Source organism: Tyto alba, unplaced genomic scaffold, assembly GCF_018691265.1.
Source record: "Tyto alba isolate M040663 unplaced genomic scaffold, T.alba_DEE_v4.0 Super-Scaffold_48, whole genome shotgun sequence".
Classification (NCBI taxonomy): domain Eukaryota; kingdom Metazoa; phylum Chordata; class Aves; order Strigiformes; family Tytonidae; genus Tyto; species Tyto alba.
Window position 1 is genome coordinate 2,207,752 of NW_024881324.1, and position 27,082 is coordinate 2,234,833.

The 27,082-nt window shown below is 40.3% G+C and overlaps 1 protein-coding gene across 1 annotated transcript in view; it reads left to right on the forward strand.

Annotated features, from left to right (window-relative positions):
- The first annotated feature begins 478 nt into the window (after window positions 1–478).
- CTDP1 (CTD phosphatase subunit 1) overlaps window positions 479–27,082 on the forward strand; it is a 113,761-nt gene continuing 87,157 nt past the window's right edge. The window contains exons 1-5 of the mRNA XM_032998884.2: window positions 479–1,077; window positions 16,497–16,580; window positions 19,539–19,632; window positions 21,080–21,208; window positions 22,444–22,594. Of these exons, the coding sequence (XP_032854775.2) occupies window positions 788–1,077; window positions 16,497–16,580; window positions 19,539–19,632; window positions 21,080–21,208; window positions 22,444–22,594 (748 nt within the window). The 5' untranslated portion in view covers window positions 479–787. The remainder of the gene's footprint in view (window positions 1,078–16,496; window positions 16,581–19,538; window positions 19,633–21,079; window positions 21,209–22,443; window positions 22,595–27,082) is intronic.

A 27,082-nucleotide genomic window follows, 5' to 3' on the forward strand; every position in this document is an offset into this window, starting at 1 on the left:
TGTCAAAATCGTGGCTGCGAGCAAGTCAGCCCCACACTCTCTGGAGAGGACACCTCTTGCGAAGCCCCCCGTGCCCTCCCTCCTTGGCCTGGCGCTGAATTCACTCTGCTCTGTAACGCAGCCGTGGCAGGCGGGAAGGAAGCCCACGGTGGCTTCTTCTGACGGCGATGGCTGCACCCCCCCCTCAGGAACGCCTCAGCCCTCAGCTCCAGTCGGCCCTGCCTGCCTCGGAGCTCGGATGTGCCGGCCGAGCCGCGGCTGCTCCTCCCGGCCCGCCCGACCGCAGGACAAGCCGCCGCCACGTTTCCCGCGCCCCCGGCCGCCGTGAGGGGAAGGGGGGCCGGGAACTACAACTCCCAGCATGCCCCGCGCGCCCGGGCTGTGGCGGCGGCGGCGGCGGCCGGGCGGGCCGCGCAGGGCACGCTGGGCATTGTAGGCTTTCCCGGGCGCGCTGCCTGCCGGGAGCCGTAGTTCGCCCCCCAACGCGACGGCTTTTGGCGGGGGTGGGGGGCGAGGTGACGGCGAGCGCGGAGCCCGAAACGTCTACGGCGGCTGCGGAAGGGGCGCGGCGCGCGGCGCTTCCCCGCCACCGGCAGCCTTGAAGCCCGGCCGGCCGCCCGGCGCCTGCGCAGAGGGGCTGTGACCTCGCCGCTTCTCGCCGCCGCCGGTGACTATCGGGGCGCACACCACCCCCCCTCCCCTCCCCTCCCCTCCCCCCACCCCGCGCTAGGCTCGGGCCCCACAGCCGGGCGGTGCCGTAACGGTCACCCCCTCCACCCCCCCCTCCATGGAGGGTCCGGCGGAGCGGGGCGGCGGATCGGCGGCGGAGGGCCCGTCGGGGGTGGTCACGGAGATCCGGGCGCCGGGCCCGCGGCCGCTGCGGCTGCTGGAGTGGAAGGTGTCGGTGGGGGCGGCGGTGCAGATCGGGTCGGTGCTGGCGCTGTGCGCCCCGCTGGCGCCCGCACCCCCGCCCCCGCCCCCGCCGCCGCGGGCCGGCCCCGAGCGCAAGCTGAAAGCGGAGCGGCCCGGCGTGGTGCGGGAGCTGTGTGCGCGGCCCGGACAGGTCATCGCGCCCGGGTGAGTGCGGGTTAAGAGAGGGGGGTGGTTTCGCGGCTTTTTCTGACGGGGGGGGGGGGGTCAGGCCTTGCTGCCCGGCCCCGGGGGGAGCGGGGACCCGCGGGGGCCGCTGCCCCCTCCTCAGCTGCCGGGCATCGCGGGGCGGCGGGTAACGGGGACGGTGGCGGTGAGGGGCGGGGGGGGGGGTCCCTGGTCCCTTCGCCCCTCCGCGGCGGTTCGCGTGGGTCGTGAAGCCGTGCTGTTGAAGTCTCGCAGCCGTGGGGAAAGGCCCTTCCTCCCGAGCGCTGCGTGGGGTAACCTGTGGGAAACAGCCGTGCGAGGAAGAGGAGGAGAAGGTGATGAGGCCGCAGAGGTGCAAGAGGTCGCTCTCCAGACACTTGGTTCGGAGCTGAGACCTTGGCAAGGAGCTCTGCCTCGCAGGGCTCAGCATCCCCATCACCAGACTCAGGGATCTCTGAAAACTTCTCTGACAGGCAAAAGTACTTGGAAATATTTTTTTTTTTTTTTTTTAGTTTGGCAGTTCACTGTTAGGTCGGTGCAAAAGTCGGATAGCAAAAGGATCCTTTCATGCTTGACAGGAGGAATTTTAATGGGAATCGGTGCTGCGGCAAGATCGTTTTAAATGACTAGACACCGTACATATAATATTGCCAGCCTACATGCTTTTAATACTGTAGGTATTTTAATGTATAGACAAGACGGTGTCATTTGGACTTTCAGAAGAGGGAGGGATTAAATGAGAGACATTTTCCATAGTTTAACAATGGCTTCGTCTTGATAAGACTGGATGTTGGTTGACTTTTAAATTCTGAAATGGCTAACAGTTAGATAGGGCCTCTCAGATTTCTAGGTTAAATTGGGCTAATAGCTTGCTACCCTGTATTTCAAGCAGATTTTTTTTTTTTTTTTTTTCCTCAACAGGAAACCATTGAAACACTCTACTTCCTCTGTTTTATGACAGCGAGTTATTTTCTTTTATTGCAGTTCTCTTGATTTTGGGGTGGGTGCAGCCAGGCCTAAACTTTCTTGATTAAAAATCACCAGTATGTGCAAAACATCTGTGTATGGGGGTTCTCACAAAGGTTCAGGAAAAAACACAATCTGGTTGTTTTTTTTTTTTTAATCAGTAATATAAGGTGCTATAGAGGATAGATAAGATGTTTTTTTCTTGCTACAAAAGTATTCTTTTTGAGATAAGACTGTGGCTTTCCTTTCGTGCCACATTAACATTCTGCTGTTGCATCTGGTGCAACATGGACAATCTTTTGATACTGGATTTAGACCAAAGGTACCATCAATGGTAAATCAGACTAAAAACATATTAAAAATATGGACTAAAACTTTGAAGCGCCATGTGCATGATGAAATTAATCTTGATAGTGCTGAGTAGAACAGGAGATAAAGTTATCTTGTCCTTTCATTGTGTTAGCTAAGCACCTGGGAGGAAAACCAAAATAAATTTAAAATGGGAAATGTAAACCATTTAAGATATGCTGGGTCTGATGTAGCAGCATTTTAGGTTTAGCTTTGCTCAATGTAAACTTTAGGACTTGAATGCAATGCTTTTATTGGATTTGTCTAGTCTTGATTCATTTGATTGTAATTAGCAAGTCCTTGATTTGAGACAATTAGAAAATAAATGCTCTTCTTTATTACTGTTGTTCTTGGCTTCTAAACCACTTTTATCTTCTATCGCTAAAAGTTAGTTCTTAATATTGACCATTGCTAGATGTTACATTTCTGGAATTCTGACTTTTCAGCATGCATTTTCTGTTGTGTGCTATAATGGTATTTACTGGGTGAATGTAAAAGAAAAGTTCAAGCGAAGACATAGAAGCAGCATGACCTAAGGGTAGGGAAGCTAGTCAGCAGTTGGAGTCACTGCTGCTTTCATTTGGTCACTTAAAAGGGTTTTTTCAGTGAGCTCTTGCCTGAGACTTCCTGTTTTGTGGAATGGAAATAATAACATTTCACTACCTATCGTCAATATTTAAATATATATTAAGTTTGTGCGGTACTAAAATACAGGTGTGATTAGGGTAGGTAAGATAGCTGAAATTTATTCAGCATCTCCAGAAGATAGGCTTTTTTTAGTCCAAACTATCCAGGGTGGTAGGTGCCATTGCTGCCTTCAGAAAAGTGGGTTTGGTCAGTTTAGCCCCGAATTCTCTATAAACCAAAGATATGTGCAAATATTAGTCAGGCACTTAAACACTGTAGAAATACTGTTTCTATTCCAAATATTTCTCCTTTTCGTTAGGACACGAGAGCATAAGTTGATTAAACCTTTTTATTTGAGGATAGATAATGTGATTGATTAAGTTTTTTCCATGTCAATTTGGTCATCGTTGTTTCTGAAAATAATGACTTCTTTTAGCACAAGTCTCTCCCTCTTAAGATATATTTTAACTTTCAGTTATTATTCTCTTCCGGCAGGCATGAGATGAAATCTTTCAGGACATAAGAGTAATTTTTCACGTATATAACAATTTTCTTGTCATTTGATTACCCACTTTTTGACATTCAGGGTGGTATAAACTCTCTGCAGGGGGGAGGATGGGGTGGGGGTGACAGCCCAAGTCAGGCAGGAGGTGATTTTTGCTTACACCAGCAGGGATAGGCTTGCATCAAATGTCAAACTAGGACTCAGGAGAGGAAGATGTTTGACCTGTTAGGACTGTAAATAGCAGGGATGACAGTAAGCAGTTAATTAAATGTCTTTGATGTTAATGAAGCATAATTTCCATGGGTGGCAGGAGCAACAAATAAAATGTCAAAAACTGCTGCACTGCCCTGTGTGTTATTAATGGCATTTGCCCATCAGGGTTAATTGTTCTGAAGCTGCTACACGTATGCCAGAATTCTGGGCTGGGTCAGTATTTTGTTTTATGTGAATATTTACATAAGTGTTTCTAATAGGAAAGGACTGTCCCCTTTCAGGCCCTACTGATGCGACAGACTGAAAGTCTTTGGTTCAGCGGTAGAATCTTCCAAAATATTTATTACCTGTACATGTGAACTGGGTATCTCTGTGGCTTACTACATAGCTTTAATAGCTAGAACTTGCTTTCTTCTACACAACATGAAGTATTTGAGTGTTGTAATAAAAATCTCGTTTCAACCTATCTGTGTTCTAGTGTAGCAAAACTTGTATTTTCTTGTTTTGGAGAAGATAGCAGGGAAAGAGGTAGGAATTTGTTCCTTAAAACTGTAGATTTTTCTGTTTTGTTACTTGACTTTTTTTGTATCAAAAACTTGATTATAAACTTAAAAGATATAACTTCCTTTGGTTATCTAATGTCACAGAGCCTCAGGGCCTAGTTTACCACCCAAGATGAGGGCACTTAACCCTGGACCCCAGTACCTTTCATCTTACAGTCTTCAAGGGGAATAAAATGCTGATTAATTACAGTTTATTTTGAAGTGATGACACTTGTAATAAACTACGGGGAAAATAACTTGCTGTTTTATTTAGACACAAATGTTTTCATAATATCTTGTCAAATATTTAATGAGCTTATTAGAGTCGATGATTCTACAAAATCTATTTTACTTCTACCAAAATTGTAATGGATTTTTGTTTAATTGTCATCTAGTTTTTTGGCTATATTTTTGATCTTCAATGCTAGAGTTGTTTAGAAAACCACTGTCTTTTTCAAAGGCAAAGATGCATGTTAATTCTTCTCTGAAACTGCCACATGGTTTTCCTTAATTGTAAAACAAATAGTCTTCTGAAGAGAAAACTATGGACAAAAATTCTGACTGGAGGACTGGAATGAGACCTTTACTTTTTGTACTGCACAATATCTAGCCCTTTGAACTGAAAGGGATTGGAAAAGTTTGAGGAAGGGTGAGAGAGACAACTTTTGCTTTAAATTGTCTCAAAAGTTTCTATGTTGACCTAAGAGGTTTTTTGCTTTGAGAAATCTTAGTAATACAACTTGCATGCCTGCCTGGACCTTTCTGATTTGATGAGTGCGTGCTTGGTGTTAAGGGCTGGCCCTAGCTGCGATCCCAGCCGTTCAGATTTTCAAAGTCAGTCTTACCCAGTAGAATTATCCCTAGGTAATTTGATAACCCAAAATTTGAACTCACTAAATAAAAATTAATCCAGAGTGATGATATTGCAAATTCTTAAGCTTTACCAAAAGTATACAAAAATAATTCCAGTTGGGACTTGCTAGCCTGAAGGTTCAGTAAAGAGCTACCAGCCCTTCATTTGGGGAACTCTTTTTGAGAATGATAATAGGCAATTCATTGCAAGTTGTTGCTTACCAAAAATACTCCTATGAATGTCTGGTTTGTGTGGCTAAAAATGTTAAATAAAGGTTAATCTGAGGTCTCATAGCACATGTGGATAGTTGAATTTGCATCAGTTGCCTTTTAAAGCATACAGGGGAGCATAAAATGACTTCTTGGAAAGCATTGCAGGTTACAGTTCAAGGATCTTGGTTATACATTTTGTTAAGGTTTTGTTTTGCTGAACCTAGACCTGCAGAATTGGAAATCTTACCCTTGGACTCTAGGGGGAGGATAGATACTGTCACTAACATGAGAGGCTTCCCGGTCTTTAAAAGACTTGGCAGATGGGAAGACTCCTCCTTTTCTGGTGTGGACAAGAAAGTACTGTTGTATGTAATGTGTACTGTGAAACTTGGGTGAGATTTCTCACTGTATTTTGTAGGAGGTTACAACAGTGGTCGACAATCGTGTGTTTTTCTTCAGAATCTGTATCCCTACTTATAATGAAGAAGTGCTGCTTGTTTGAAAGGATGATCCACTGTTTCCAGTCAATAGAAACTACTTCTGTTGGCCCCAGACTAACCTGTTGGTGAAAAGGAATTAGACAGAGTGAAATACATATGCTCTTTGTGAGAGCACACTCTTACATTTTCTGATGTTTTCTGAAACACTAGCCTACTGAAAAAAAAAAAAAAAAACAAAACCCAAAAAACAACAACAACAAAAAACAAACAAACAAACAAACAAAAAAAAAAAAAAAAACCAAACAAACCAACCCAAACAAATATAAAAACCTGTTTTCGAAATTATTTAGATTTAGGATAACCGGGCCAATTCTGGATGATTTATACAAGATTATAATTTGTCAGAACCATCTAGGTCCAGAAGGGCTTTTTTACTTTGTGCGTTACTGTGTGAAAGGTGGCAGTATACCGTGTAGATTACTTCTTACAAACGCATCAACTTTTTTATAGTATGTCCTTTTTAAGGAAAGGATGGGATATTGCCAGGCTGCTATTTTATTAATAATCTTAAAAAAAAAATTGCCTTTCTACAAATGTTTCAAGAAAAACTGTAAATAAGGCAGTGATTTAGACATTTAAAGTAGAACTGAATAATGCCCATTTGTTTGCATTGTAGTGCTTCCTAGTTTAAAAATTACATCTAAAACTTTGCAGCATTTGCCTGGCGTGTAAGGGAAAAGGTCTTGATCCACGTTTAGTGGAGTGAACTGTCTGAATTCCTGCTCACAGGAGAGAGGGTGGGAGAGCAGCTGTAGCCAAGGAAAGCATTGCTCAACAAGAAGGGAACTTAATTAACTTTCCAGGTAACTTTCCAGCTATTTATAACACTCCCACTTTATATGCCGAGCAGCCTTCTGAACGGTTGCGCTTTGTTGTCGGGGGGCGTGTGGGGCCTGCGGGCTCCCGTCGCGCTGTCGGGTATCCTGACAGCATGCAGCGTCGCGGGGACGCTGCCTCGTGGAGCTGCTGCTCCTTGGTTCGACTGCAGCTGCGGAACTGCTGATGGTCTTGTTCTTAATTGCTTCTAAGGGTGTTAAGAGTTATTCAGTTTTCTTTTCATTTGGCTTAACAGCAAGTCCCAGAGGAAAATATATGCAGAAGGTAGTATCAAGATGAAAGTTTGCCTCGGTATCCAAAAAGGGAAAGGAGGGGAAGAAGCTGTTAGACTTGAGGATTCCACATCCTACAGTGAGCCTCTTCCCATTTTATTTGTTGTTTGGAAGGAGCAGATGAAAGGTCCGTGATTGTTGGAACAAGACACTTAAGCAGGGAAGGTGACAAAACATTTGGAGAAGGTGTAACGTTCTCTGTTAATAGATGCCGCTTTCTAAGGCAGAGGGGAAGAGATCACAGGATCCTCCCAGATTTCTTCTGCACAAGAAGCAGCAACAACCCACGTATATAGCTTTGCTGCCAGCTGTGTGTGCGTCAAACTGTCTCTCAGTCAGCTTTCTCTGCTCTGGTGTCCAGGACATTTTGGTGTTCATCTGTAGCTGTTTCTCTAGATGTGGGCCTGCAGGTGCAGAAGGCAAACCAAATCCATTCGGGTAATCACAGGTGATCTCTGCTGGGGGTAGGAGGAGTGCAGAGGTAAATTGGTCTCAGATAAGGGGAAATTACATGCCTTTAGCTGAAGGAGAGGTGGGGGATTTGAGAAGATACGCCCCTGGAAAGAGCAAAAAGGAGTCAGCGATGGGATTAGTCCAAGACTGTTGTCACCTGGCTTTGCAGCAGTTTGGCCGTGACTACCGTTCTTCAGTGCCTGATGTGACAGTTGAAGCGTGGTTTGAAAAAACAGCAGTTTTAGGTTAATTATTCTTCTGTCAATTAGAAGGATGTACTCTGCTACTTCAGCTTTTTGGATAAATGCCCATTAGGTTGGCAGTGTTCATCACGTTTATGTATATATATGCCATGTATAGGTTTGGGTGGCTTAGATTCTTTGATCCTGCTGTCAGATAGATGTTACTGAATCAATGAATTTGCCTTGAAGTGCATGTGCGCTACACTTAGTGGTTTAGAAAAAGGGTCCTGGGATAATGTAAGCTTTGTGAAAATGTTTCATTTGAAAGATGCAAGCAGATTTTCTTAGGAGCTGTACCATGCCTCATTCTTCCCTTGCCAGCCTTTTCTGTGAGTGCTCTCCCCTTTTTATAAACCCGTATCACTTACTGCGTTTGCCCTGTGATTCTTACACATCAGGCTGGTGGAAGTGGATTCATGAAATGCTAAGAGAAGGGAAAACATAAAAAATGGAACACCTTCTTTAGTGTAACAACGAATATCCTGGGTATTCATATTAAAACCAAGGTATGGTTCACTGTTTTTAAATTTGGACACGTTACTAAAGCTACTATGTTTTAACTATTTTGGAACATCTTTTATACCCTGCATAATTCTGTGTTTTTTAAGATGTGTTATCTGGTAGAAAGAAGCTGGCTATGATATGTGTTGTGTTTCCAGCTGTAACAGGCATTAATTAATTAATTAGAATGTTGCCTTGATGTTTTTATGTAGAATTTGCAAATACCTCTTAGAGATGCTGTCAGCAGTTTGAAGTCCCATGGAGTTTTTCCAATAGTGTTTCTATAGTCGGTGTGAAGTTCTGATGTTGAGTGTAGTCAAGGGGTCAAAGGACATACATTCGGTTTGATTTTTACTGTAACTGCTTCAAGTAATACCCATCTCTTCAGTTAAGAAAATGTAACGGATGTGTGAACACAAAAGTAATTTTCCAGTCTTTCTGGCCCTCTGCTGTTAGATGCAGTTCCCAAACTCTCAACTGGAGTTTTGCTGCAAGTGCTTGGGAAGTGCTGTGTGCCTGCTAACACTGCAGCTGGAGAGAGGTAGCGATAGAAACGCAAATGCATAAAACAATAATGTCAACAGTTGACAATAATGATGGGGGGGACGGACTGCGGAACTGCTTGCTGCTTCAATGAATTACTGAGACATGACAGCCTGTTTTCTTCTGTTATTGTTAGAAGTACCATTTAATACTAGAGGAGCAAGTTAGAAAGATGTGTGCTTTTAACTCTGTACTTTTGAATTCATTCTGTTTGAATTTCATTGTTTTGGAGGGGTTTTACATAAGAGTATGGAAAGCTATATTCTAACTTTTTCCTTTTTTTTTTTTTTTTTTTTTTTAAATAGTTTTGAATTCTCCCAAATAAGATTTTAGTTGAAAATGTTCTAAATGAAATTAAAAAAATTCTAAATCATCTTTGAAAGACTTATTAGATTTTATGTAAAGGGAACTGCAAACTTATTTGCTTTTTTGGACCTTTTCATAGTACATTGCTAACTTTTATCAGTGGTTTTTGAAACATCTAAGAATCTGCCCACAAATGTGTGCAAGGAAGGTCAGAGAGGGTTACTTCCTTCCTTGTAATGCCAAACTCTTCTCCAGAAATAAATAGAATTGCTTCTTAGAGGGTTACAAATAATGGAAATAGACTTATTTCATGGTTAAGATGTCTTTTGGATTATAAATAAAATCCAGAAACTGGGCTTACATTTCTTCTGGCATTCATGACCTACGTCTAAACTTGAACAGACATCTTGCCTGTAAAGCAGAAAAAAAAATTGCTTTTCTGTTCTCAAATGTTTTGAAGTTCACACACATTTTAACTCATAACTGTGAGTAGCTTCTGCTTGATAGAAAAAAGAAATGTCAAGGTCCACGATTTCCCCATTAGCACTGGGGAGTTGAGATGATGTCTTGAAGTGTGAACTATGCTTTGTATGAGGTGCTGCTCACAGCAGTTGTTATTATATAGTTGTTGTAATTACAAATATGTTTTCACCCTGATGTCTGCATCATGCTAGGATATGGCATGGTTTTGGGGGGGGGTTTTGGTGTGGGTTTTATTGGGGGGGGGGGGGGAGGAGGGAAAGGTGGGTATCAAAATGGCTCACTTGGTTGGGTGAAGCCTTTGAGGTTCACCCGTATTTGAAATACAGCCTTCTCTTCTTGCTTGTCCTTGACTGTAAGTCAAGTCTCTTCTGTAGAGAACTGATGAGACAAGTGTCTTGCAACATCTGGAAGAGGCTGTAGGCCATGTGTACTTGTCATCCTTGGCATTTTTAATCGATTATTCAAGGACTCTCTCTGCTTCTTCAAAGATCCTGATGAGGGTTTAAATAAATAAATAAATAAAATGGTTAAATATCTAAGGAATTACTTACTCTTACATGGTGATTTCAAGGTGATTAAGGCTTTGAAAAATCCTTGCTATAGAGCTGGAGTCTTATATAACAGAGGCTGTGGCTTGATGTAAATTAGGCTTGAGGGCTCTCTGTAGTGGTTCTAAATGCTGCAGCCACATACCACAAAATGTTGTTCTGGTATAAGCTAACAAAAATGTCAGTGTTTCACAAATTTGAGTAAACTAAACTGTAGAAGCAGGCTTTAAATTGAATCAGATTTAATCTGTCTGCCATTCTAGCCTTATGACAGCTGAAAGATTATGTACTGGTATTTGTTCTGTATCACTTGGGTGATACAATAGTAGTTGGTTATAGTTAATAATCATTGATCTGACGTGTGTTCATTTGGTATTTTTACCCCTTGACAATTTGCCAGTAGCACACCCTTGAGCATGCTGCAGAACCTGGGGGGGGGGGGGGGGGCTTTTGTTCACCTCTACCCCAGGATCTCTTTTTGCTGCTTTAGTACGGTTTTACATCTTCTAATGCTAATTGCAAGGGCATATGGCATCAGATTGAGGATGGCGGCTTCAAGTGATCACAGTGACAACTTGGGATGTGTGACTCTTGGGGTATTCAGTATCTCTCTTTATCCCAAACTAATCTGAGGATACGCATCAATCTTTTTGCTTTTGACAGATACCCATGAGATACAAGCAAGTGCAGGGAAGTAGCTTCATCTTGTAACTTTTGTCTATTTTTCCATTCACACATTTGGAAAAATGCACTATAGTTTCGATGCCAGTGCATCGTTCCTTGAAACAGCCTTTAACTTAACAGATAATAAATACAACTTACATCTCCATGGCATGGAAGTGTTCAGGCCTGTCTTAAACACATAGGTAAGACACAAAGTGGCCTGGTTCTTGTGGGAAGAAAATGTGAGTTGTAGAAACTGCCTCTGTCTTATCCGTGTCTGTAAAAAACGTTCGCACCCTTGATCTTTTCCCATCGTTCACCCTTGCTGGATTACTCTGCCAGCTGCTTTGACTCTCTAAACCCAGTAGTAAACCTGGACAGAGCTGGTCAGTTCTCCCAAGGTAATGGAATAGTCCTTTGGGGAAGTCCCAAAGGAGGGAGCGGGCTTTCTGAAGAAACGGGAGAGTGGGTGTCAGGATTTAAACCCATCCGGCAGCCAAACGCCATGCAGCTGCTCGCTTGCCCTCTCCCACCCCTAGGGAATGGGGGAGGGAGCTGGAGGGGTAAGGAGACTCTTCGATTGAGATAAAAACAAGTTGATATTTGAAATAAAATAATAAGGATCATGATAGTTATAATAGAAAATGCAAATGAGTCATGCACAATGTGATTGCTCACCACCTGCTGACCGACGCCCAGACTGTTTCCAGCTAGTGATCCCAGAGATGAGAGAATCCTGGAACAACAATCCCGGAGGCCAGGGAGAGCTGCTCAGTCAACCCATATCTATATACGAAGCATGATGTTAGATAATACGGAATATTCCATTGGCCAGTTTGGGTCTGTTGTTTTGTCTCTGCTCCCTCCCAGTGTCTTGTGCACCTGCACATGAGCAGAATGGGAGAATTTGAAAAGTACTTGATTTCTTAGCAACAGCTGAAAACATCAGTACATTCTCAACATTCTTCTCATATCAAATCCCATACTGAATCCAAAACATAGCACTATTCTAGCTACTAAGGGGGGGGGGAATAGCACTATCCCAGCCAAAACCAAGGTGGTGTGGGGGGGAAGAAAGTAAGTCATTGCCTTTCTTTGGCAGCGTTGGAGCAGTTGCCCCTGGAAGTGAAGCCAAACTGTAATAGAAGGCCACGGCTAACATACACACAAGTTAGACTAGTTCTAAATAACAGAAATGACCTGTTACCATGTTATGCTGGGTACCCTTAAGATAGAGATCTTTGCAGTTTTCTTCAGTAAAGATATTTCATGGCCATTGTACTCGTGTGCTGCGGCTGGCCAATCCCCCCAGCTGCAGGTAGCTGTTCTCCATGATAAGCTAGTTCAGGAGGTTCTTGCTCCTGTCCTCCTGTAATTCCCGCACTTTCTGCCCTTGTTCTTTGCTGCTGGGAGTGTTAGATCATGCTGGAAAAAAATGGATTTAAAAAATAAAGTCTTCAGGAAATTGCTTTTTGTTTGTAGCGCGTTCACTTCAGTGATCCAGTTAACTGCTTGCTAGAACTGAGGAGTAGCAAATGTAGCACAGATAAGAGAACGCTACCTGCTGTATTAACCTCCTGGGAACCACAGCAAGGGTTGCGCTTGATCCAAAGTTCTTAAATTTGAAGTCAGCACTAATGACCAGGTCTTAAAATTACCAAAGACATTGGCTTCCTTTGTGAATAAAGTCAAAATGCTCTTACTGAATTTCATGAAAGCTTTCCTTTTTTTTTTTTTTTTTCCCCTTTCTTTCTTTCCCATGCTGCTGACTGAAAGCAGATATTGTTAAAAGACTTGGTTTAGAAATGGTCATAATGTGCAAGTATGAAAGTGCTGGGAGAACACTGACGGGCTTATGGTCATCTGTGTCCTGAGGCCGTTAGCAGGTGTGTGTCCCTATCCATGATCGTTGCATCAAAAATAAAATTTTGCTATAATGGCACACCTAATTGTCTTTGTTTCTTATTTACAGGCACATCTGGAAAGCATGTGAATAAGAACCTAGAGTGGGTTTCCTTATTTACTTTTTCAAGTTTCATTTAAATCCCATTGTATTTTGTTACTTAAAAGAAACCATGTGGGCAGTTGGCTGTCCTGTTCCAGTCATTTGGCTGTCAGGGTGTGTATTGGAATGACCTACCCCCTCCACAGTCACCCACCAAAAAAATGTGTGCCTCTCACAGCCCAATGACTCTTCCCCAGTGCCTGGCTCACTTGAACAGTTGTGACAGTTTGTAAAACTGGGAAAAAATTTTGCATCTTTTGTGGCACTTTTCTTTGGAACATTATTGGTCGAGTAGCCCGTGAGCTCTGCTTATCACCAAGTGGGTCCTATAGAAGTTTGGGGAGAAAGAGGAAGATGCTGTTAATGCTACCAGCAGTAGAATGTATTGTAATTCTTCAGATATGAGGGGAGGAACCCGTTTCCTCTCTCCAGAAACAGAGTAGAGAGTGACTCAGTTCTTTAGGTGGGTTTCACTCATGACCCAGAAAAGAGAACAAGCAGAAACCTGAGCCCCTATTTGGTACATGCACACTTTGATTCAGCTTGCTCTTGTCTGATAATTGTCTTGGATCTCGGCCATTATGTTTTGAAAAGCCCTCACTTCAACAGCAAAAGGAGGGTCTCCAGTTCTGAAATTCACAAAAGTAATTTTGCCTGAGTTCTGTGCTTGTTCTTCCATGGTATATTCCTTTTTGGTAATTAAACCGTAACTGCTAACATTGAAGTATACTTACATGCTAACAATTAAGTATACTTAAATATTTCGGTATGCTTAAGCCTTATTAATGTTCAGGCCTTCTTTTTGCACCATTAAGTGGTATGTGCGTTATTTGTGGTTTTTTTTTTTTTTTTTTTTTTTTTTTTTCTTCCCCCTGGGAGAAACCTGCTTAAGACTCTTGACAGTTTTACTTGAAACTTGACCAACTTGGTTGTACAGTGCTCAGAAGTTTGCTGGTGCTCTGGAGTTCTTCCTCTGCCCTTTGGGTTAAACACTGTCACAGAGAATGATACAACAGAGGGCTTGCTATCATGTACTTTTTATCTCCGGGAAGCATCATAAAATTAGGCATTCTGGTTATATTTAAATGTGCAGGGGCAGAGCTGGTCTTTAGCAGTGCTGTTTGGTATGTGATAAGGTAGAGGTGTTGTTTAGGATCAATATCGACGAATAATTTAGAACTCTAATTTTCTTGTAAGAATCTCTGTTAAAATCAAAAGGATGAGATGATGTGTACCTGTATATGAACGGAAACTCTTGCATGTCCTAATTTGAATTATACCTCAGCCCAGGAGTATACCAGTTTCTCCTGTCACATTCCTGGAGTGTGACATTACCTCAGATGCAAAATAGAGAATGCCTGAAGATAGTTTTGCTTCTAAGCTGGCATCAAAAGACTTTTTTCCTGAACTATTGAAAACCAATTAAATTGGGGTAAAAACTCAGTCATTGTAAACTCTTACACACATTTCTGTACCTCATACCATGGGGTTTTTTTGGCCTTTCAGGTGGCTGTGTAATTTCGGGTTCATACACTGAACACAGGTTGAAGATGAGCAATTCTGACGTGGTCCTTGCTATGAGTTGGTAGCCTAAAAAGGAGCTTAGCAAAGAATCAAGGTAGAAGACAGCAAGACAGACATACTGTCAAAGGGAGGGGGGAGAAGAAGTCAAATGAAGTAATACAAATGTAGGGGGATGAGCCGAGAGCTAAATAACCAATCAGTGAATTGCCAAGAGTTGAAGGGTCACAAAAATGGCTTGTCTCTTGTGCAGTTCTTGTACAAAACCAAGACTGACTAATCATTTGTTTTCTGTGAAATACAGTGTTTAAAAAAAGGAGATCAAAAATGCTTGCACAGGAGGAGGAGGTGTAATTTCCAGGCAGATGATAACTACGAGTGAGAAGGGAATAGATCTGCACTTTTGGACATGGGAATACTGATAGTATGATGTCTTGTGAAGACTTTTCTTTAAATAAACCCAACCTGAATCTAGCTTTTAATCTCAAAGAGGAAAAAAATCCTCAGCATGGGCATCAACTGCAGTTTTTTTAGTAGAGTTAATAGTCTTCTGCTCACTGAGAAATGAATGACACATGGGAAGTAAGCAGTTGCAGGAGTCATTTGGAAAGTGGATTTCCTTTTGGAATTCCCAAATGCTTAATAGTCAAATATAGGCATGAGAGATTTGAGCATGTGAAACAGTTTTCCTCCTGGTGCTGTCTGCTTATTGCAATGCAGATTTGAAGCCAAGGAGAAAACACTACAACCAGCTTATGAAAGAGATTAGATTTTGTTTTTTTAGCTGTTTGACTTTAAATTTTCTACAATATTAGCGAGATGCTGCAGCGCATGATCAGGGTTGGGGAAATTTTGTAGTATCTGAACTACATCTACTTATTAGAGTGTTTTCTTTCGCTTTTTGTTTTGATTTTGTTGTTGTTTTTTTTTTCCAAAAAAAGCTTACTCTGAAAGATCAACTCCTTCAACAGTATTGAAGAAAATGGGAGAAGTCTCTTATAATGATTGATCAATTAATTGAGAGAAAATAAATTATGATACTTTCAAGACCCTGAATTTTGAGAATTGAACAAAGGAGTTCTTTAGTTGGATCAGTCAGATGAAAAGCAGACTTTATGTCTTTTAAGAAGCTTGGAACATCAAATGTTATACTTCTCTGCATTTCAAGGTCTAATTTGTGGTTTGTTTTAGCCATTGTTTGGAAGAAAGAATAAAATATCCTTTTGCATGTCTTTATTTTAAAATGTGTCGATCCAAGACTTAAGGATCAAAAATTAAAATATTTCTGTGAGGAGACTGAAGCAATATGTGTTTCTGCCATGACACAAGAAAATAATAAACTAAGATGAAATCAGTATAGGACTCTTCCCCCTGTACTCAGCCCTGGTGAGGCCACACCTCGAATACCGGGTTCAGTTTTGGGTCCCTCACTGCAAGAAAGACACTGAGGTGCTGGAGCGTGTCCAGGGAAGAGCAATGAAGCTGTTGGAGGGCCCAGAGCACAAGTCTCATGAGGAGCAGCTGAGGGAACTGGGGGGGTTCAGCCTGGAGAGAAGGAGGCTGAGGAATTTGACCTGATCAATCTGTACAGCTACCTGAAAGGAGGCTGTAGCGAGGTGGGGGTCAGTCTCTTCTCCCAAGTAACAAGCGATAGGGCGAGAGGAAACGGCCTCGAGTTGTGCCAGGGGAGGTTTAAATTATATATTAGGGAAAATTTCTTCACCAAAGGGGTTGTCAAGTATTGGAACAGGCTGCCCAGGGAGGTGGTGGAGTCCCCATCCCTGGAGGGATTTAAAAAATGTGTGAGTGTGGTGCTGAGGGACATGGTTTAGTGGTGGCCTTGGCAGTGCTAGGTTCATGGCTGGACTCAATGATCTTAAAGGTCTTTTCCAACCTAAATGATTCTATAATTCTAAAGTTTCCATATCTGATTTTCATTACTGTGTAGCTCGGTAGCATATTAATGGCGAGTTGTATCTAACTGAATGTAAAGTGTTTCTGGACAAACAGTGCTTGTTTTGTTAATACACCGAACTTCTTTGCTAAACAGAAAAACTGACGTTAATACATATTTCAGTGACTTTTAAGGGTGTGAAATTGAAAAATATGAATACTTAGTTGGTGTCTTTTTCCTCATGTTGGGGCGAAAGCATGTATCTTAGGGGGCTGGCACTCAAATCCTAACCAGAAATTATTCTCTGAACTCTTTCAATCTGCAGTCATTAATCTAAGTGTCTGAAATCAACCTGCAATAAATGGAATGCCTACATCTTTTTCAGGGGTATCTTGGTGAGGCTGGAAGGATGCAGCCATCCTGTTGTTATGAAAGGCTTGTGTGCAGAATGTGGCCAGGACTTGACTCAGTAAGTATTCTCATCTGTTTTTCCAACTTCTTGCTTGCAATTAGGGATCCAACCTCTTTCTCATTTACTTCTTTGCTTCTCAGTTCCGAGTCTTGGTAGCTGTGAATCATACCTATAAGGGAAACTGTGAAGTTGTAAATAATAGGGAAAGAGAACAGTATTCATACTGCTTAACATAAGTAGGTCTACTCAGAGTGCTCCTGTAAGGAAAGTTGAGAGGGAGTTTCCTCTACAGGTTGTTTCAGTGTAAAGCACTCTTTCACATTTCCTTAAAAAAAAAAAAAAAAATCTATTGAGATTGGCTTGTGAAGTTGTTGCTTAAAGTTGAGTTGTCTGAATATATTAATTATTGATCATGTTATTAATAGTGCAGTCATTTCATAAAGTATATGTCTTCACTGAAAAATTACTACTTGTAGGCAGAATTGGTGTTCCTTGTGGATAAAACCAACCCATGAAGAGGAAACAGGCAAGGTCTGTGCCACTGTTGCAGAGTATCTTAATTTACTTTTGCTATTTACACAAGGCACTTGCTTTGTTAACCTGAAATTTTGAAAATATGTGCCCTCTTTCTCCTTACACGTCACTGTAGTCACAGATACATTGTTTAGAACTATATTTCCTTTTAATCATTACAGGGATTCGTAACTAAGAATACGGGTGAATAAGATGTCATGTGGGCACTTGAGTTACAGTTCACATTAGATTTATGACTTAATAACTGCGTATGCTCTCTTTCTGTGGAGGTAAATGTAGGGTAACTTCCTACCTTAGGTAGCAAATGTAAAGAGAATGCATACAGACATAAATTATCATCACAGTGTATCCTACTTTGGTTTTTATGTACTCATAACTGAGGTTGAGAGTTGTAAGGTGTGTCAACAGTGACTTAATAAACCTGAAATTTATATCTGTGCGGGTGTAAACAGCTGTGAGGTAGCATCAGTCGCATTCATGTGACCTTGCTTCATTTGTACGGTGTTTGAATGGGAGCTAGCTTGTCTCCAGTGCTTTCAGTTGAAGCCTTTAGAACTGTTTTCAATTTTTTTTTTTTTTTTTTTTTTAATATTCTGACATGGAACTAAAGGAATTTAAGCCTTAGGCCAAAAAGAAAGCAAATGCAAAAGATAATTGTATTTCTCTTTTGTTCTTATTGCTAATACAGTTGGTAAAGAGAATGTTTCTTATGCATATCAAATTGCTAATTCAACAGCTGTTTTACAAAGTGAACTGTATAGTAGCCTGGAGTTTAGAAGTGAATGTTGCATGCTCATTTTATTTGGACAGAAATACTTTGGTTTCATTTGTGAACGTTATCCCATGAATAAGTGCAAGTGGACTGATTATTGAAAATGTTATGCAATGTAGCCCAGTTAGTTGTTGGATATAACTTTTAATGAAAAGTTGACTGCTAATATTTTGTAAACAGGTATTATTTGGTGAAACAGCAAACCTAACAAAAAGTTAGGATAATAGCAAATAGGGCTTTGCCTGCCCTGAATAAATACCTTATTTGAGGTTTGAATACAGTCGCATCTAAATGTTGCTATATTGCTATTATTTCATTAAAAATCTAGATAAATATGGGGTATGCAGTGAATTCAGTTTCCTCAATTAATACACCTCTGCTTCAGATGTCTTCATTTTATACAGCTGGAAGAACATGTTGGGTTTGATGAGCCTACATCAGAAGGCAGTTCAAAAGCATCAGTCCTTTTCTGGCTTGAAGTAAAGCGAGTACAGCCAGATCACTGCCACCTTGTTGGGTGTTAGTGGTACACCTTTTCTGTTAAGTAATTATGCTCATTCAACAAACGGTCTGAAAACAGTTCATCTTTTATTAAGGCTTATTTAAAATGCTACACAGAAGATGTGTTCTGTACTCTGAAGCAAAGAGTGTAAGATGCTAAAATGTGCTTGTAAACATTGGACCAAATGAAGTATGTGTCTTCTGTTTCTGGGTATCAGTGCTTCCAAACACGGTGGTACAGTAAAAACACATCTGTCTGTGGCTGTGTCTGCCTCAGCACAGCTCAGTAATGCTTCTTACCTCAGAAGTTTGTTTATCATGAAGGGAAAACTGAGTGAAGTTTAGATCTGGCTGCAGATCTGATGCCAAATTTTGTCGTAGGACAGGTACTTGAGAGGATTAAGAGATGGGCATGTGTTATATAGAACAAAATTTGTATGGTAGTATTTTTAATGTTGGTGGACCATAAATAATGTCTTTAAAATGAGTGATCACAGTTCCCAGCAAATTGATCTGTGTAAGCTGGAAGCTGGTGATACTGAGGATGATATGTATTCTGTATATACATGCATCTGTATATCACATGGCTATGTATACAAGCAGAACTGTATGCACACATATCTAAAATAAATACAGGCACACACATGTAGTACCTCACTCTGCTTGTGCCGAAGGTAAAAGCATGTACAGTGATTTTTTTGGATGCTTTTTCTGAAACAGCAGTCACATCTAAGTCCTTCTGCTATGCATAAAAAGGAACTTTGCATATCCTTTGCTTCAGTTTATTTCATAGTCTGGCTTGGAGAAAAGTGGGTAGCTGCATGCTGAGTGATTGCAAAAAAAGGAAAGGAATAGTTTAAAATTTGAATGGTTTTGTAGTTGTACTTAGTTTATAACTGTTTTCTAATGCCACCCAATACCTAGATGTCTGTTTCATCATAGTGTCATTTTTCATGAAATAATTATATGGACGCATAATTAATTACAGTGACTTTTAAGAAGGTTTTTGTGGTGAGCTGCTTCGATCTCTTTATCCATTTGCAGTAACTTGCATTAACAAGAATTTGAAAGAGCATATTAGTCAAAACAGCTCTTTTTAATCATAGTTTTTTGGTGGTGACTAGTGTGATACTACAGATTTTAGTGTGTTCAATTTTTCACTAAACTATTACTCTCTCTTTTGATGCTGCTTCTCCCTGGGTGATTAGGATACGAAGCAAGAATGGAAAGCAGAATGTGCCATTATCCACAGCAACTGTGTCTATGGTTCACAGTGTCCCAGAACTGAAAGTTAGCTCTGAGGTGAGTACCATCATGCTTTCTTTATTCATACCTTTCACCGTAGCTCCACAGTTGAGAAGCTTAACTATAGGAGTTTCTTCAATGTTGTGTATACTTCATGCAGAAAGTTTGGCTTCCCTCTGAAGAGGAGTTTGGTGTTGAACATCAGTAGCCCAGGGTTTTTGTGTGTTTACCTTAATGCAGGTTGATTGTTATCGGGTTTTATAGTGGTTTCTTAGAGCTGTGCACTGAAAACATGGCACTTCTGTGACAGCCTGAAAACTTACTACTTTAATGGTTTTGTCTATATGAATGAGCGGTTTGTGGAAGGTTCGGTTTCCACTAGCTGAAATGTGTTCAAAGCTCGCAATGTATTTGAAACCTGCCTTCACCTTGAAATTGGTCTCACCAGGTATAGTAAAGCTAGTTTGTTTGCAACTTACCTGTATATTACTTCATTATTTTTCAAATATTCAGTGTTTTCAGATATTCTATTCAGCTGAGTTAATATTCTTGTTTGTTCATCCCTCAGTTTCTTTAAAGGAAATAAGGTGCTTATTTTGAACATAAGCATTCTATTTATTTTCCTTACCAACTTGATTTTTTTTTTTTTTTTTTTACCTTTTTATGTTGCTGCTTGCTCTTTTTTTTTTTTGGGGGGGGGGGGGGGGTTAATGAGAAGAAATATGAAGATATAAGCAGCTAGAAGTGTCCCCATCATAGAGGAGCATTTCAAAGGGCAGTTTGCGCTTGACTCCTGCTTCTTCATAATGCTCTAGTTTCCTTTTAAGTTTAGTTGTCTTGTGGGCAACACTGCAGCTTGATGTCATTAAGTGGTTAAAGTGAGCTCAGAGTTTAATGTGATAATTTGAAAGTTTGTAAATACGTGCAAGAGGAGTAAACTTCAACACTGATTTACTGGAGTATGAGGTCTTAGATATCGGTGCCCACATAGAACTACATAAGCCATTTATCTTAAAGCATATATTCTTTAAGTTTAGGTTGACAGTTATAATAATTTCTGTCATTAGCAGCTTTGGTTTGGTACTCAGCCTAGTGTTGTCAGCCATATTGTACCTAATTGATACAAAATTGCTGAACATAGCAGCCAAAGTTTTCAGACCTACTGATGAACTTGTCCTTGGTGTACCTCAAAGCTACTACTATTTGCTCTCAAGGCCTTAAATTCAGTCAGTAGTTACTCATTTATTAAATTTAGAAGTTGTTGTGTGGAGTTTCTCAATTTTAAATGTTACTAGTGTCCTGAAGATCTGAGTAGACTTTGGGTATATTTTTTTCCTGTAGAAAAATTGCTGACAAAGCTGCCATGACTGCGGCTATATTGTACCATCATTTCTTATGCAGTTAGTTTGTAGCAGAATTTCTTCTCAAGTTTACAATACACAAAAGGCAATAAACCTAATTTATTTCTTCTGAGCTAAGCTTAGTTGTGAATATTTTGTTACAGCAAGCTGAGCAGCTAGGGAGAGAAGATCAACAGCGACTACATCGAAATCGAAAACTTGTACTCATGGTAGATCTGGACCAGACACTGATCCATACTACAGAACAGCACTGCCAACAAATGTCTAATAAGGTATGTATTTGGTGTTAACTTTCAAGCCAAAGTAACAACAGGAATAATTTGGACAGTATTTTAATGATGGTTCTTTAAGAAAACATTCTGTGGTTAGGTAAAATTGTAGTTGAAGAATAACAAAATGAGAATCAAGTCTTCTGAAATATGTTCCTCTTTTCTCTACATTTAAATTGGCAATTTTCTTTCTTCCACTTATGCTTTTCTGCACTTTTCCATTCCAGTCACTTTAAGCAAGAAGTTTCAGGTAGCTATTTTTAATCTGCTTTCCTTCCTCTAAAATTCACAAGCTCAGTACGCAGTAATGAGACTTTTTTCCCTTCGAGTCTGAGGCAGATACAGCGAACTACCATTTGAAGTCCTTATTTGGGGAATCCATGTGTGTTACAATGTCTGTCATGCCATGAATATGTCTAGTAATTTTTTTTTTCTTCAGTTTCATTTTTGGAGGGGAAGTTTGGTTGTTTAATTTCTTCATGAAACACTTGTCATTGAATTGATAGGGACTGTTGGCTTGTAACATTTCCAGTTTGGAAGCTTTGAAATAAGCACGTCGGGATGTATCTGCGGTGTCTTGTACAGGAGGATGCAAATTCAAATTCCATTGTCATGCAAACTGTAGTTGCTTAGTTCCTCTTTCTTTCCTCTTGCCATTCTTGCATATGCAGTAGGTTCAGCATGTGTTCACACCTGCTAGCAAAAAAACAAGCTGTAAATGTACTTTGCAATTGAGAGGAAACGGAGCAGTGAATATTCAGCTTAAGGGACTTTTTAACTGCAAACTTACTGATTTGCTACCTGATGGTATGTTTCCATAGACATAATACTTTTTCATCCATCAAAGTCTTTCTCTGAGCTCAATATGTACTAAAACTAATCTTAGAGAAGTTCACCAAGTACTGATTGGAGTGAGACCCTCAACTTGCTGAGAAATTTCTCAAGTTGCTTTTTTCAGATTGGTTTGCCGTAAGTAAAGGTTTGAATAAAAGTTACCTTGATCATAAACTTTTCAACAGTGCAGCTTCCTGCATTTGAAAAACTTAATGTTGGACTGCCTGGCACAGAGCAAAAATGTGCTTTGGATTTTATTCATCCACATAATCTTTGTGACTGAAACTTGCTTTAACCTAGTCAGACTGAATAAAAGTAGTGGAAGTGATGGAAGAGGGCACTTCTGGAATGCTGGCATTTTTGTTTGGTATTTTGATAATATGGAACATGCTTTTTTTTTCTAGGGAATATTTCATTTCCAGTTAGGTCGAGGTGAGCCTATGTTGCATACTCGTTTGCGTCCTCACTGTAAGGAATTCCTGGAAAAAATTGCCAAGCTGTATGAATTACATGTTTTTACTTTTGGCAGCAGACTGTATGCACATACAATTGCAGGTGAGTAGTATGTTGCCTTTATCAATATTGATGTAATCAGCCTTCATACTGATGTTAACTAGTTTTCTTTCTGCTGTTATCGAGTATTTGTTCTTTATTTTGTGCTCAAACACTTCCTAAATAGTCCTGTAAGCAGAATTCTTGGCTCCTTTACAAGGCAGTTCCTGTATGGCCTGTAATTTTAGAAATAATCCTTTTTTTCCCATCAGATATGCTTTTTTTGCCTCCCCGATGGCTAGAGAGCCAGATTGTAGCATGACAACTGGTGCCTTTCTGTTGAATTAAGTAAGGAAATATGCTGATGGGCTCTAAAAATTACCTGCAACATCACTTGTCTTAGAAATCTAAAGCAATAGTTCTATCAAAATCAACAACACAAAATTATCTCCTCCTGTGGGGAACACCCACCCCCCCATCGTTTCCATTCATCAATGGAAGTTTGGCTGCTATAAATCAATTTACAGCAGTTCTGTTTGTGTCCTGGAGCTGAGATGTGCTTATTTGAAGAAAACCACAGATCTAGCAGTATTTTCAAACATTCTTCTCAAGAACTCAGAAATATTTTTCTCATAGTTACTGAAAACTTGCATTTAAATCACAGCAATAGCAGTCTTTGGTGTGGGTCACTGGCTGAAATGTTTCTTTTTTCCAACAAGCATAAAAGAAATCTATCCTGTTCTGCAAGTGTATGGGTCAAATTAATGTTAGGAGTGTGACCATGTATTTAAACTGCAAAATTGTCTTTCACCCCATCTTGATTCTTCCTTGGCAGAATAGCATTTTCACCTCAGACTTTCCTTTAAGTCTGTTGGACTAAGATAATATAATTATCGATGTTTTAGATTATGATTCTACATGTCAAACTGTCCTTGCTCCTGTTCCGTGTCTCCTAGCTTTTAAGTTGTTTTTCACATCTGCTTTTTTTGTGTCACGTTGCCACGAGTGCCTTGAGCAATACTATCCCAATGATCAAACTTCTCGGCAAGAAAGGAAGATTCCAAAATAGTTAGAGAGCTAACTATCCTCGTTAGTTTAGATCAAAATTGTGTAATTAGAGAATTCTTTATGAATGTTAAATAAGCCACAGAAGATGCTTGTAATGACAAATATAAGAGACTTCTGTAATCAGAAAGTGAAACCAATTCGTGTTCTCCAACTAATTCTCCTTGAGAGAAAGTTCAAGAGAGGCATGTCCATTTACATCCAAGTGAATGCTTCTACATTACTCACTGTTTATTGGCTGAGTTGTGTGAAGAATCTTCCTAAAGCTTTGTCAGTCTCACTTTTGGGTTATTTATTGTGTACTGCTAATGCATTAACACTTTTGTACCCCGCTGTCCTTCTTAGAGTGTGATTATTTCTTGTGTAGCAAAAAGGGAACGGTTTTCTTCTACACTAGGTCTAAATACCTGGGAGTAAGAAAGTGGGTGGGCAGTCTTCCTCACGTGGATCTATGTGCCAAAATCTGCACATGACCTAAGGTCAGAAGAGGTATAGCAGATGTGCTTCAGAGCCAGGAAGAAGAATGAGTTGCAGAGGTAGCTAACTCTTGGTGGGCAAGTGCTTTCCCCGTGACTGATCTTCTCTCGAGGTGTAATTTGGTGCTGTGTTTACTGATTTTAATCTCTGAGGTAAAATTTGGATTACCCTCCAGTCCCTGTGCTGGCATAGGCTGAGACAATGTGACAAGCCTCTCTGTGGGCATCATACTTGAGCTGCTCCATCTAGTCCTTAGAGGACGTAGCCACCAAATGAGCAAATCAGGGTATTGCTGCTTCCTGGCATCCCCAGACTTCTGTTTGGTTTTTTGTTTTTGTTTTTTTTTCCTGAAGCTGCCTGGCCTCATCAAAAGCATTCAGACTACAAGTGGATGAATTGTACAGGGATGATGATAGTTTCAGCTGAAATATGTTGGTATGGAGAAAGAGTTGATGCAGCCTCTGGTCCACATACTCATCCGCGTAAGCACGATGCAGCAGGAGAGCCGTGCAGCTAATACATACAGAGAACGCTTGATGGCAGTGTTGGTTAAATGATTTCTCACAGAGGGCTGCCAGTTTGATATTGTACCGTTATCCCTATGTTACATAAGGAAGGACTTGTAATAAAATGCTGGAAATCTTTTTCATAAGAAAAAGGTTGTTTTCTTAGGTCCTCCATATACATCCTAGATTCCTTTTAAATCTGAACTCCGAACGGCTCCTTCCATGTCCTGGCAGGCTTTTTCATCATTTTGCAAACTGATGACATCTTGTCAGTGCTCTTCTCTCATTCTATTTGACTCCTATCAGCTGTTAAGTGGGATTAGCTGATATTTGTAAACACCATTTATGTCTGCTGAAGTCATTTATCCTAAACCTTTTCTTAGTCTGACACATTTACAAAGGGGTATCTTGTCGTACATTTATGAAGATGAGTTTGGGATTTTGTAAACTAGAGCTTCCTGTAGAATTTCTCTTCTACATAATTATTTTGACCAATTGCTATTTAGTTTTTTTTCCCGTACTCTGCATAAGAGAAGTTCAGTGTATTTAATGCTGAAGTCAGTTTAAATGCTGATTGTAAAAGTCAGTGCCGCTGCGAATTCTGAGTTCAGAGGCCACTAGGCAACAATAATGCAACGTGAAATCACTCTCAAGATTTACAGTAGAATTTAGAAAGTAGGACTAAATTGAGAGCATTCATAGGTATGGTTTGTTCCAGCAAGTATATTACTGTATGTAATTTCAATAAATAATTGACAGAATATGCGTGTATATGTAATCACCAGTGTCTGAAGGTCTCCAGTGCTATTGACAGACTGGCTCAACAGCTCTTTCCACGTTCTAAAGTAGGACCTGAAATAGAACTGGGGGTGACCTGATTCTTCAGAAATTCAATTTTAGATTCATTTTTAAAAGGACCTGGTCAAATTCATGTTGGATCCTGCTATAATACATCACTTCTTCTAGGAACAGCTATTTGACTCAATCTGTCTCTAAGGATTGAGACTTCCCAAAAGTTAGTTACTTTTGCACATTACATCTTGTGATGTTTTTTTAACTGAACGTGACAAGTCTTATTTACAAGTTTGCTTTTCTAAGAGAGTCTATATAAGGATCGGGTAACACAACTTGGTAAGGCTGTATGTGCAGAGACCCAGTCTGAGATACTGGAAAACAAACAACTGGGGGGAATAGTCTCTGCTAGGTAAGTCTGCTGAATAGTCCCTTGTAATATGGCAGTCAAAGGATAATGATAGTGGCTTTGGTTTGTTTAAGAAACTACTTGGAGGCGTACTTAGCACATTGTTTATGAGAATAAATGGAAGCTCAATTTTTATTTGAAACAGCAAGTCTTAGTTTTCAATCATTTTGACTTCTTTAAAAGGCTTTAATTTTTTTTAGACAGGATTACAAAATGAGAAATTCATCAACATTTATCCTTCTGCTTGAATGACTTGTGCAAACTGATACTACTCCAATAAAATAAAAACCCAAAACTGTTGAGAAAAAAATTCATTATCAACACTAAGGCAGAAAACTGTGACCATAATTGTTTTTCATGACATGATGGTGGGAAATGTATAGGAATAAATAATCAAATGAGGCTAAGTTAAGAGTACATCTTGGAAACATTTTCGCTGTTTCTGTATAATAGTTGATATGTAGATCTTTTCATCACTCTTGAGGTCATGGAAACTTGCAACAAAATGCTCCTATGGAAAGGTGACATCATCTAAACAGATGCTTTTTGGCCATCTGCACTGACTTTTCTTAAAGAAGTAGCCACCAGCATTTTGGAAGGTATCAATTTGAAACCTGCAGCCTCATTCTTAAACGCTGATATTCAAACAGTGTACTATCACAAAATTCTAAATCTTTCAATATGTAGATTGTGAAAAGATTTTTATTTTGAAGGTGGTAGAGTGGGGGGTTTCCCAGTTCTTTCTGTTAACGAAAACTGTATAATAAAGATTTTATTTTTTTTAATAAAGAAGTTAAATCTTAGCTTTCCTTAGTTTTGTCTTGGAGGCCGTATCTGCATCTACTTATTTTTAATGTAAAGTTTTTCTTCAGATTTATGTTTGATTTGCAGTCCTAAACCAATTAAAAGTTAATGTTCTAACTAACAGTATGTGATCTAGCTACTAGTCATCTTGTGTGCTCTTGCATGGTGTAGAATGGCTAAATAGGTTAGTGAACAGCCAGGACAGCCTTTTCAAAGGTTTAAAGACAATATTAACATACTATTGAAGAAAACAAATGATGTATGATGAATTAAATGTTATCTGCCATTTCCCTGAAAAGTGAAAACATCAGGATTCTGTCTGTTGTATAGATTCAATGGGCTAGGCAACATCCAAAAGAAACCAAATGGTTTAAGACCTCTAAAGAAGTTCTTTGCAATACTGGTGCTGTTTTCCCTCTTGCTATGCAAATAGCTTGGCTTTGAAAGACCTGACTCTTAAGACAGACTTCTATCTTTGTGGATGCATCTCTGGTGAGC